We start from the raw sequence: 13,713 nt of genomic DNA, 5'->3' as shown, positions 1-13,713 counted from the left end.
TGACATATAAATAACACAATATTTTAATCCTTAAACATTTCAATTATCATACCTAGTAAAGTATCGTAATAATACCTAAAGCAAGTCATGTATGCAGTAATTAAATTGCAGATCGAAAACTTACGAAAGTCCTATTGGAGATGTTATAAGCGTATACTTATATACCTGAATCGAAAAGAAAAATGATTAACTTTTAACATAAAAGACTGTCCCGATTTAAAAAGATCTTAGTTGATTTGAGACTCATGTTTGATAACGTGTTATAAAATGGGAGAAAAATATAAAAAATACTAAACAAGAAATGAAGATAAAATAACATTGAGAGTTAAATGTAGACAGTCTTATTTTATTCTCTTCAATTGTATCTTTTACAAGGATGAAGAATATCCTTTATGGTATGTACAAATCATCCATTTACTATCTTTAACAAATACACTAGTACAATATTTAAGTAATACATTAAATAGATACATATATGTTAGAGAGTTAAATGAATGAAACATCCACCATTGAATGAATTCATAATATAAATTTATTTGTTCGGTACTTTTTTCTTATTTCACATATTTTCTTTGTTTTATTTTTCAAAATATTAGATATATCATAGTTAAAAGGGAAAATAGTCAAAAATATCCCTCAACTTTCACCTATTAGTTATTTTTATCCTTCGTTATACCACACAATTATTTATACCCCGCCATTACCAAATTTAGCAAATATACCCCTCAATTGGATGATTTCCCCAAAATAAAAAAAAACTATTCAATTTAAATAAAAATTACTCGATTTTCCTATTTTAATTCGAATCCGACCAACAAAATAACTAAATTCAAACCAAATTAAATCTCAAAATTGTCTATTCTAATCTTCTTCATCTCGTTCATCTATGGAAACACCATTCTCCGTCTGTTCCCAATTTATCTGATCCTTCTTCATCGCCTTCCTCCATGAAAATCCATAAAAGAGGAGGATCCATGATTTTTCCTCCAAGTGAAGCTCTTTAGGTCATTCAAAAAGTTGTTGTTGATTCGAACTTTCTTTTGCAATCTTTACTAGAACCTTTTCCATTATTCCTGCTGGAAAGGAGCTCATTTTGTAAATATTTTATTTTTAAGGGTCAATTAAAGCTTTTCCTTTTGCAATCTTTTGTGTGTTATTATTGGTTCATATCTCTAATTATTTGTGTATTGTTATTAGTTTTCCTAGTTCTTCTTCTTTGTGTTTGGAGTTCTTGTTCGAGTCAAAATCAATATTTTGTTGAATCTTTGTAATGCACTTAAAAAGTTCTTTAGGTTGTTGAACAAAAAATAACTTATGAAAATTTCTAACATGGATATGTGATTGATACATGAACATATTTTTTAGATTTTTTGAAATGGGTATTAAGAAATCGATACAAGAACATATTTTTTTCTGGGAAATTCTAGTTGTATTTTGGAGGAAGCATTAACTAACTGATTGCTTGATAAACTTGGATATAAAATAAATAAAATAATGAACGATTATTGTTCATAACATCATATTCGATTTTGACTTTTTAATACTTTGAGAAAATAATGAAAAGAATTGTGTCATCAGCACACTTGTTAGGGACTTAATGAAAGTCGTGTTCTTACAACTTTTGAATTTTTTTTTCTTATTTTGTGGAAACAGTCTTTTGTGAAAACATTAAGGAGATGAAGAAGTTGGAATAGATGGGATTTGAATAGATGAGTTTTGAGATTTAATTTGGTATGAATTTATTTAGTTTAGTGGATCAGGCTTGGGTTCAAAGAGAAAATCAGGGAATTTTAATTCAAAATTGGTAGTTTTCGTTGATTTGAGGGAAACCGTCCAATTGAGGTTTTTTTTTGCTAAGTTTGATAACGACGGATTATAAATAACCACATGATATAAGAAAGGGAAAAGACATAAATTACCCCTTGAACTTGTTCCGAAAAGTCAGTTACACGCTTAAATTATCATAGTGACATATTACACACATATACTATTCAATAGTGAATTTTCTTACCCACTAAAACTGACGTGGCAAAAAAGTAAAACAAAAATGAAAAATAGGTGCGTCAGTTTGAAATTAAAGTTAAAAAAAAAGTTAGAATCCTCTTTTCCACCTCCATCCCCCATACCTCTTCTTCTTCAAACCCCACCCATTGTCCTCTTCTTCTTTATTCTTTATTTCATCACACTTCTTTATTTTTTTCTCACAATCTTAAAGCACAATTTTTTTTTTTTGATTCACAATTAGGTTAATTCCCATAGATTTGTTAGTGAATAATTGTATTTTATCTAGAAAATTTTTGATTGATTGTTTCTATCTTTTTCATTTTTTTTGACTTTGTTAAAGAAATTTTTTGTTGTTAATCAATTTTTGGGTTTGTTGGTAATAACAACTTTATGGGTTTGGTGGTGATGGGTGGCAGGTGACAAACATTAAAAGAGGTAATTGAAGGTGGTGAATAAGAAAAAATCGATATTGATAATGGTGATGGTGATATTTGGTGTTGGGTGACAAAGAAGAAGAAGAATTGAAGGTGATATAATGGTGGTGAAGAACAAAATCAATAGTGAAGGTAGGGCCGGATATGATTTTCCGATAAAATGAGATTTGAAAATGTGTGGGATTAGTGATGAAGAAGATATACTTGTTAGAGAATTAAAATAATTAATTAGAGTAAAATATAGTTAACAAAAGAAAAGTTAATTAATAAAGAAAAGAAAATAAAAAATTATAATTTATGACATGACGATGGCGTAGTGCTGATGTGGTAGCGAGTGTAATACACCATATAATGTGAAAGTGATGTTGCACGTCTCAGGTGGTAATAAATTACTTTTGAGTAGTTAAGGTGTGTAATAAGTCACCATGATAGTTTAAGCGTGTATCTGACTTTTCAGGATATGTTTAGGTTTTCCCTATAAGAAAAGATAAAGTTAACTAATAAATAAATTGAGAGGTATTTTTAATCCTTTTCCCTAGTTAAAAACATTATAATTTCTAAAAAATAAGAACTTCATTATATATTTTTTAAAAAGGAAAATTGTTTATCAAGTTTACATAACAAAATTTTTATATTTACACAATTTATAAATATGGTATTTGAAGTAATTAAATTATTTCTATTCATATCATCAAAAGATCAAAATTTCAACTATAATCAAATTTATAGAGCAAATTTTATTTTTTATTATATGCATATATTATACATATATATGCAATATTCCAGTATTTCTCAGACCTTATTAAAACCTCTGATTCTGCAACCTCCTCTCTACTTTTTCATCGCAAGGATGTCTCGAGAGAGAGCCAAACGTGCGACACTGCCTCCAGCTCAAGAGGTGCCCCAAGATGCATAATTTTTTTTTTTTGGAACTACTAAATCTGAATTAACCCCTCAGTATAAAATCTATGCCAATTTTCTTGTATAGGGATATTTGATTTACTTGATTTATGATTTGCAGAATATTGAGAAGTTGGAAAAGGTTGTAAAACAGGGAAATTACTATGCAGCTCAACAGATGTTTAAGTCTATAAGTGCTAGGTACAATCTTTAAAAACCCCTCTCTTTTTTTTTGTTGATAATTTGACATCAAGTCTAAAAGGGGTAATCTTGATTCAGTTTTTTTTGTATATTTGATATGATTTCAGATATGTGTCTGCTGAGAGGTACTCTGAAGCTTTGGATATTCTTAAGTGTGGTGCTTGCTTACAATTGGAGAATGGACAGGTTATGATCGATTACACTTGTATCCTTCAATTTTATGTGAATGTATTTGATTGGATCCATAGAGTTTAAGATGTTAATTGAAGGTTACGAATTAGGGTAGAAGTTTAGCTGGTGGTTGAGCGTTCCTGCAGGATAGTCTTGGTGGTCGTACTTGGATCTTCTTTCTTACTAGTGGTGTTAGCATTATTCTCATAGTTTCTTGTTTTTTGATTTTGGTTATGGCCTGTGTTTTTTTGTGTTTTGGTTATCGTATTATTTTGTTGTCGTTATTGTTCTTTCCTCTGTATATTGTGTATTGCTCTATGTTTCACATTATTTCGTTGTTGTTATTGTTCTCATTTTTGTATTCCCTTTTTCAAATTGCTTGGAAATGCTTTAATTTAAGCCGATGTTATATAGGAAACAACCTCTCCATCTTTACAAGGTAGGGTAAGATCTGTATACAATGTACACTTTTATCCTTAGGCCTCGACAGACCCCACTTGTGGGATTACAGTGGGTGTGTTGTTGACACTAGAAGAAAATATTAGAGTGATGGTTGAAAAGTTAGCTTGATACAGAAAGCATTATAGATTGAACACCTTAATATACTTTTATCGTGAAAGTTGTATAGAACTAAATCGTGCGAAACATTTTTGGGATGTTCTAAAATTAAAGGAGTGCGTATAAATTTGGATTTGAGGAGGGTCTAGGGGTGTACATTTTTCATTTCCTAGCATTCCCAGTGGGAAGATTACTTATACGTATTGTGGACAATTCAGCAGATAAAGTTATCACTTGCAACAAAAGTCTACTATCTAATCTGGATGACGTCATGGTCAAACTTATGTCCATGAAAAATTTTAGACTCGATGGAGTTGGTAATGGCACTTAAATATACTTGAAACTCAAAGCAATTTGAGATTATTCTTGTTGCGAGACTAAAAAAGGACATGTTTTATTTCTGTATCGATAAAAGACGATCTTGACAATTTGCAGGTTACCTGTGGGTCAGAGCTTGCTTTGTTGTTTGTTGAAACTCTTGTAAAAGGAAAAGTTTCTTATAATGAAGAAACTCTTGGTAAGTCTGCTCTTATGTTTTTACGTTCTGGTAAATTTTCCTATTCTATACATTTATAACTTATCAAGCTGAGTTTGTTCATGAACTATCAGTTAGTCATTTCTTTATTCTTGTTTTGTTCTGTTAATTATCCTACTTTATCATTAGTTCGAATCACTCCAACTCTTTCTAGTTCACGTGTCTGTTTCTTGACTTAATTTGCACTTAGTAAGAAAGGAGTCCTAGTAATTTGTTATATCAAGAAAAGAGTCTATCAATCTGATAGTACCCTCCTTAAAGAAAATAAAAACTGTATCTGATAATGGTCAACTTGTATTAAATATTAATCCCCTAGAACTTCTGAAAAATACCGCATGACTAGCCTTTAATGTGGTAAGATATTGAATTATCAAGATTTGTCGCTTTTCTCGCTTCATGCTCGACAAAACACTATTAGAGGCAGACAAATAATGGATATTGTGTTGACAACTAATGAAGCAATTAATTCTGGAATCTGACAAAGAAAGCATGGCATTTTTGGTAAAGTTGATATCGAGAAAACGTATGATCATGTCAACTGACATTTCATCCTCGGAATGGTGAGACAGATGGAATTTGTGGAGAAGTGGATCAATTGGTTTTGCATCTGAACTGTGAAATTTTCCATCCTTATTAATTGGGCATCAGAAGTTTTTTTTTAGTACACATAGAGGGATAAGACAAAGGGAACCTTTATCCCTTTTCTTATTTATTATAGCCATGGAGGGACTTAACAATATGCTTAAGATTAGGAGGATCTAGGGTTTGAAAGTTCCCAGAATTTGAGAAAACAGACTTGAGAATACTCATCTCTAGTATGCTGATGATACTCTAATTGTGAGAATAATATTGATATATTTTGAAAGTTTCTCTAGTCTTCACATTAATTGGAGTAAGAGCCATTTATTCCCAATTAATTTGACATCCAATATGGAGCAGTTGTGCCAGATTTTGGCTGGAGTAGTGGTACCTTGCAATCAGTTATCTTGGCATGCCTTTGGAGCAAATCAAGAACCAACGAGATTTTTTGGAGAAATTGAGAAGCTGTCCAGATGGAGATCACAATATTTATAACCAGAGATATATTATCTTGATAAATTCTGCCGTAGATGCTATACTCATGTTGCTAGATGGAGGATAGACAAAATCAGGAGATCTTTCTTTGGAGAAGTAATAAGGAGAAAAGAAGCTTCCACTTAGTAAATGAAAAAATCTTATTAAAATACAAGATTAAAAAAAAAACTAGAAGTCAAGGTGGACTAGGTATCAAAAACCTTAGGAATCAAAGTGAAGTTCTTAAGGTGAAATGGCTGTGGAGATATTTTCAGGAGCTCCAAACTCTCTGTAGTATTATCAAAACAACCAAACAGCTGGATAGTTGGATTTTTAAAGAAGTTACTACTCCTTACGGTGTAAGCCTATGGAGAACTATTAGGTCCTAGTGGCCTTTCCTAAAAAGTCATTCTACTGTCAAGGTTCACAGTGGCAACAAGACACTGTTTTGGACATACAAGTGGATGGGTTCTGCCAGCTTACAAGATTTATTCCCTGATTTATTTGCCCTAGCCCAACATTTAACACAAGACAGTAGGTGAATGGGATTTGGTCCTCCATGTTGCTTTGACTCTTCAAAAATGCCAAGCATGTCGAATCCTCCAAAAGTAGTGCATCTTTGGAGGATCCGATCCGGGTGTGACAACATTTTTGGGGGGTCTGAACAACATAGCTCAGAAGACTTCTGAACGATGGGAGATTCCAAGGTTCATTGACTTTTACAAGTATCTGGAATCTTTTCTAGGGCCACAAAATTGAGTGGACTGTTTATGGTGGAATGGACATAGCAAAGGTATTTACAAGGTGAGGGAGGGGTACAAGATTTTAAATTAAGCTAAGACACAGATCACTGCATGTGCTTGAAGCACATTTGGAAAGTTAGAGTGCCTCAAAAAGTGGCCTATTTCACTTGGCTTATAGCTAATGAGGCTGTGCTAGCCCATGACAATCTATCAAAGAGGGGAATATCCCTATGTTCAAGATGTTATTTATGTGGAAGTGATGCTGAGACAGTTAGTCATTTTTTTTCTGCGCTGCATTGTCACTGACCAGCTGTGGAAGATTTTTATTAGTCTTGGAGGCATCTCATGGACAATGCCTAGTAAGATTGTTGACATTCTTTTTAGCTAAGAGGTAGTTGGAATTGGTGCAAGAAACAGAGATAGAGGGAGGATTATCCTAGCATATATTTGGTGGACCATCTGGAGAGAAAGAAATGCCAGATGTTTTTTTTTTGAAATTGGTACATTGTATTGCTCAGCATTAAGGATATGCTGAAGATAGTGGCAGCAATGTGTAGAAGAGCAAGCTTAACTGTATATTGTTATTTTGTTTCTGGTGTACAAAGGCTTAATATGAAGATACTGAAACAGTCCTAGAGTTTGGAATTTGTCTAGGATTGCCATCTCAGTTTAATATTTTGTTTTCTCTTCTTTTTTTTTGTTTGTAAATATGGTTTTTCAGTATTACCTAACTACTGGCTTTAAAACAAATTGTTACCAGTTTTAAAGAAGGAACTACTGATTGCATTTTATTTACCGAAAGATAATAAAACAGTCACTTCAAAGGTATAATATTTCATTAAATTTAAGGGATCTATACGTATTCTTCTGTATATGAGTTCTTCAAATAACTAGGAAAGAGAGACAAAATATTCTGTAAGTTAACCAGCATGAATTAAATCCTGATGTGACTTCATATTGCTATATCATAACGGGTAATGGCTACTTTGCTGCTCTACTTTTTTTCATGTATTGATGCTTAATAATTAGTTCCAGTTCTTGCTTGATCATAATGCAATTCTCCTTAGACCATGTCAGGAAAATCTATGAGAAATTTCCTCGACCGTTGGTGCCACAAAATTTGGACCTCACAGATGACGATGATGATGATATGCAAAAACTTTCAGAAGCCATTGCAGCAGCCAAAACCCGAGTAGAATGCTGCTCTTCTTTCTTAAAAGCTTCTATCAAGTTAGATGCTCTCCCTCTCTCGTCCTTGCACATATTCTCTATGTTTGTTTCATTTGTAAATTCTTAAAAAACATATCATTTTTGTTGTTTGAATTATGTATTTGTTGAACATTTTATATTATACCACTGAGGATTAGCTATCGAGTTTGCTTTTAATTTTAAAGGGAATTGGCTTTTAGTGAACGGGTACCATACTTTTTGGATAATTGATAGAAGAAGAAATAACGAACTCAGCAAATGTACTTAGATCTCCAGAAGCAGCGCTTAACTTTTTACACAATTGGTTGGGTAATCTTCATTTAGACCCTTCCATACTTTTCTTCAAAATCTAATCTATGCAGCCTATTTGGATAGACCATGGATTTAGCAAAAGAAAGGCCTCACCTTCCTTAGCTCTCCTCAAAACTTATTTGGTTTTCATTTTTTATGGAAATCGGAGAAGTATCAATGTGTTCCCTGGAATCCAAACCTTCACTTTCAAAGTCCCACTGTCCATCCTGCAGTCGTTTCTGGAGGATCCACACTGCTGTGCAATCTTCCTGCAAGACATCTTCAAGTACTCTTTTCACCTCTTTGTTATATCGTGTGAAACAGTTAACATTACCTCATCTTGCAATCTTTTCTGGTAGAAATTTCTGTCAAGGGTTAGTATAAACTGTGCCACTGTCAGTGCTGGATCAAGTTGAAAAAGACTCCCAGGCATGAATACCAATGCACTTTCTCTGTCCTACTTTCTAGGGCAGTAGAAGACCATTTTTCCAGCAGCAACCACCGGAATCTTAGCCTTTTCTTTCTAAGCCAACAATTATCACCCACTGTGATAATTGCTACACACTTTAGCCTAGGATGGAAGAGAATAGAAATTATTTTAATGCTGGGTTTAAGTCATTCGACATCACTAGATGGAACTCGAGCAAGTCTGAATGGTATGAATGGGTTGAAAGAAGCAGAAAGATGATGACGAGGTTAGTTATGAGCAAGAAAGCTATGGAATGGATATGTTTCTGCCTGAGAGAGGCTTCAAAGGAGCACAAAAAGGAGACGAGAAGATGGAAACTAGCAGAAAGAGAGGGAGAGCTTTTTTGTACTAAGAAGCAAAATGAATATGGGAAATTTATGAGCTTGATAACCTTAAATAGTGGTGGAAGGTCGGGATTAATCATACCAGAACTTGCATTAAATGCAGGGTAGGTGGATATTGCATTAAAGATTGAGAGATTCATTAAATGTCAGCAAAGAGAGAAGGAACATTCTTTCTCAAGGGTGACGGAGGATGAATACTCTTATGCTGAGGCTGTCCAACAGAGTAAATGGGGGAGCAGTAATTTAAGAGGAGCCGAGATAAACACCAAGAAAGGAAGCATTCTGATTACTAAGCCAGTGAATATTCAGGAGGAAGATCTCCTCAAGAGATGCCTTATAGGATATTGCATTGCAGGCAAGAAGGAGAAACCAGCTCTGGCGGATATCAGGAGCTGGTCCTCCACAAACTGGAAAAAGGTCTTTGGAGTCAACATATATGAATTGAACAGCGAAATGTTCCTTTTCGAATTCCCCAATAGATACATGGTAGAATTGATCATCCAAGGCCAATGGAGGTGGAAGAGTAGCATATTTCATCTAGATTGGTGGAGCCCAACAACAGGGTGCACTCCTAGCCCCTCAACTGTGCGTGAAACTTGGATTAGAGTACTGGGGATTCCATTGCATTTGTGGTCTAGGAAGGTCTTCCAAGAAATTGGGGATCTGTGTAGAGGTTGGATTGAGACAGAAGAAGAAACTGAGCTAAAAAACCACCTGAAGTGGGCAAGGATTCTGGTGAAAAACAACGGGAGAAACCTTCCGAGAGAGGTCTCTGTCGCTTGTGATGGAATTACATATTTTTTTCCAGTTTGGGCAGAAAGCAACCCAGATTCGAAATAAGGTCGAAAAGTGGAGGCATAGTCGCCGGGGAAGATGAGGTCCTGTGCCCAGGGAATAGATTTATCCAGAGGTCTGATGGCGTAAACATCTGCGACATAGTACCAAAATCCCATCCTTTTAGGGATTTTAGTACGTCGAAGCACGTGGGTGTACTTCGACAGCTGGAAAGACAATTGGGAATGGAGCACGTGAGAGGCATGTGAGTTTTTTAAATGAGAGGGCTGAACTGGGCCCATCAGGAAAGCCCAAGAAGAATACCAATTCTAAATGGCCCAATGGCCCTGATTTTGCAGCACATGTCATTTTTAATGATTTACAAGGGACAAAGCTCGGCTGCACAGAAACCCAGAAGGACCATATATTGGCTGGTGACATAACAGCCTTGCACGTGTCCAATTCAGGCGAAGCAAAGCAGAACATGAATCGTGACAGAGCTGCTGGAGGAAGAAATCAGGGGAGATTTGATGATACCGGGAGAGGAAGAACCTAACTCCATAGATAGGGGAGATGATAGAAAAATTACAAAGTCAGGGGAGACTGGGCTAGCAATACAGAGCTCAAACACAAAAATAGTTAATTGGGAGGTGGAGGAACCTGTACCAATTATGGTGCAACAACAACAAATGGCTCAAGATATAGATAAAGCGAATTCAGCATAGGTACAATAGAACTTGATAAATCTAGGGAAAATCTTTGGGATCGATTTCCAAGAGCATGAAGAGGACAAGTCAGGAGAATGGAGCAGGATACAGAAGTTAAGAAACTCAAGATCAAGGGTGCACAAGAGCTTAAAAGTCTTGTAGCCTTTGATGTAAAATTTAAAAGTTCTGGGAGTAGGAATAAGGGGAGGAACACAATCTTCAACACATGATGAAGTTTAAGCTAATATCATGGAATGTTAGGGGATTAAACGATAGGGAGAAGAGAAGGGTCGTACTTAGTTTGTTGTCTGGATGGAGAGCAGATATAGTTCGTCTCCAAGAAACAAAAATTGAAGGGGACATCTCAGAGATGGTAAAGCAGATTTGGGGAGGCAGGTGGATTAGATATGCCTGTCTAGAAGCTAGTGGAACAAGAGGAGGTATCTTACTGATGTGGGATGCGAGGGCATGGATGGGGGAGGTCTTGGAAATTGGTTCTTACACCATTACTTGTAAATTTGAATCACAAACCCAGAATTTTAGCTGCCATATATCTGGAGTGTTTGCTCCTAACTGTTACAAGGAAAGGAGACTTGTATGGGAAGAATTGAGCTCAGTAAGGGGCCTGATGGAGGGACCCTGGGCAATGTGTGGGGACTTCAATGTATCTAGGTACATATCTGAGAAGAAGAACTGCAGCAGAAGAACTAAGGGAATGAGAGAGCTTTCTGATTTCATAGAGGACATGGAATTAGTTGACATGCAATTAGAAGATGCTGCATACACATGGTTTAATGGAGACCTACAGGAGGCAGCCTCCAGAATTGATAGAATCATGATTTCTAAAGAATGGGATGATACCTTCAACAATTTGAAACAGATTCCTCTTCAAAGGCTGGGCTCAGATCATATACCAATAGCTTTGATTACTGGTTGCTGGGAGAGGAATAAAAGCTACTTCAAGTTTGAAAATTGGTGGCTGCAGTCAGAAGGATTTGTGGATAGAGTTAGAGAGTGGTAGAGCTCCTTCAGCTACACAGGAAGACCTGATTATGTTTTGGCATGCAAACTTAAAGCACTGAAACTTAAGCTAAAGGAATGGAAACAAGAGGAGGGTGGAAATCTGGGCAGTCAAAGAAGGAGATTGTTAGAGCAGTTAGCAGAATTAGATACAGAAAGGGTAAAAAGAACTCTCACTGTGGAGGAAATGACAAAAAAGGCTGCAGTCTTACTTGAGTATGAAGAGCTAGTCAAGAAAGAGGAAGTTTCATAGAGACAGAAATCAAGAGTACTATGGTTGAAGGAGGGAGACAAGAACACCAAATTCTTCCACAAAATGGCAAATGCTCACAGGAGATATAACAATATAGATCAACTCATGATACAAGGAGAGGTTACTCAAGAGAAAAGAAGAATTGAAGGGGAGATAATAGCATATTATAAGAACCTGTATAGAGAGACACATCAATGGAGACCTTCTTATAATAATGCTGAATGTCCAATGTTGACTGAAGAGGAGAAAATGTCCTTGCAAGGCAGATTTGAGGAGAATGAAGTTTTAAATTGCCTAAAGTTATGTGCAGCCGATAAGGCTCCTGGTCCAGATGGGTACACAATGGGTTTCTTCATCAAGTGTTGGGATGTACTGAAGAAAGACATCGTGGACACATTTCAAAACTTTTATGAGCAAGAAGTCTTCGAGAAGAGTTTCAATGCTACTTTCATTGCACTCATTCCAAAGAAAAAAGGAGCCAACGAGTTAAGGGATTACAAACCAATTAGCCTCATAGGGAGCATTTACAAAATACTCTCCAAAGTTCTCACAGAAAGGTTGAAAGCTGTGATAGATAGACTGGTGGACACACAGCAAATGGCTTTTATAAAAAGGGAGACAAATAATGGATGCAGTGTTGATTGCTAATGAAGCTGTAGATTCCAGGATTAAGCAGAAGAAACCTGGCATTCTATGCAAGCTGACATAGAAAAAGCATATGATCATGTGAATTGGAAGTACCTTCTGAAGATTTTAGAGATGATGGGATTTGGACAAAAATGGTTGAACTGGATTAGCTTCTGCATTTCTACAGTTAGCTTCTCTGTTCTGATTAATGGGTCCCCTGCAGGGTTTTTTCAAACTCAAAGAGGACTCAGGCAGGGTGATCCATTGTCCCCTTTCTTATTCTTAATTACTATGGAGGGGCTGAATAATATGCTCAAGACAGCAAATATGAGAGGATGGGTAAAAGGTTTTGATGTGGCTAGAGAAAATACAGAAAGCTTGGAAGTGACACATCTTCAGTATGCAGATGATACACTGATTTTTTGTGGAGCTGAGGAAGACCAACTGAAATACTTAAGGGTGATCCTGGTGCTGTTTGAAGGGGTATCCGGGTTGCACATTAACTGGATAAAAAGTTCTACGTATACTATCAATGAGGGCAACAACAGATTTGTTAGCTTCAATTCTAGGGGTTGAAGTAGGTACTCTACCTACAACATATTTGGGTATGCCATTGGGAGCAAAATCCAAGTCCTTAGAAATTTGGAATGGTGTGATAGAGAAGTGTGAGAAGAAGCTGGCCAGATGGAAAACTCAGTACTTGTCAAGTGGGGGAAGACTGACCCTCATTAACTCAGTCCTGGATGCTCTCCCAACTTACGTGTTGTCTCTATTTCCCATCCCACCAGGAATCACTATAAGACTAGACAACATAAGAAGGAAGTTCTTGTGGCAAGGAAACAAAGAGAATAGAGACTTTCATCTAGTTAAATGGAATGCAGTGACAACTGGGAAGAAGAATGGTGGTCTAGGAATAAAGAATATGGAGCTACATGGCAAAGCACTCTTAATGAAGTGGTTGTGGAAATACTCAAATGAAAACCAAACACTTTGGAGAAGAGTGATAGGTGCCAAATATGAGAATGAAGATAGTTGGATGACTAAGATTGTGACCACACCTTATGGGACCAGTTTATGGAGATCCATAAGAGCATTATGGGAGGAAGTTAAACCCAAATTCAAGATGAAAGTGGGGAATGGGAACAAGATCAAATTTTGGAAGGATGAATGGCATGAGAAAGGTAACCTGGAAACTCTTTTCCCTGATATTTACAATCTAGCAATGTTCCAACAAAGAACTACTGCAGAACTATGGACACCACAAGGGTGGAATTTCATCTTCAGGAGAGAACCAAATGACTGGGAAGTGATGAGGTTGGCAGAATTCCTCAACTTGGTTGGACACTTTACTGGACTTAAGGCATATGAGGATATGATTTGGTGGAAAGGCAACAATAGAGGAGAGTTCAAAGTGCATTCA

General features: G+C 36.0%; 1 protein-coding gene across 1 annotated transcript in view; it reads left to right on the top strand.

Moving 5' to 3' along the window:
• Positions 1-3,205: 3,205 nt before the first annotated feature.
• The window catches only part of LOC125878202 (protein GET4-like), a 16,076-nt gene continuing 5,568 nt past the window's right edge, over positions 3,206-13,713 (top strand). The window contains exons 1-5 of the mRNA XM_049559400.1: positions 3,206-3,336; positions 3,460-3,539; positions 3,647-3,725; positions 4,704-4,785; positions 7,667-7,829. Coding sequence (XP_049415357.1) covers positions 3,211-3,336; positions 3,460-3,539; positions 3,647-3,725; positions 4,704-4,785; positions 7,667-7,829 — 530 coding nt within the window. The 5' untranslated portion in view covers positions 3,206-3,210. The remainder of the gene's footprint in view (positions 3,337-3,459; positions 3,540-3,646; positions 3,726-4,703; positions 4,786-7,666; positions 7,830-13,713) is intronic.

The sequence above is a fragment of the Solanum stenotomum genome, chromosome 10, assembly GCF_019186545.1.
Source record: "Solanum stenotomum isolate F172 chromosome 10, ASM1918654v1, whole genome shotgun sequence".
In the NCBI taxonomy this organism is placed as follows: Eukaryota; Viridiplantae; Streptophyta; class Magnoliopsida; order Solanales; family Solanaceae; genus Solanum; species Solanum stenotomum.
Note: the sequence above shows the minus strand (reverse complement) of the source record. Positions and strands in the feature narration are given on the sequence as shown.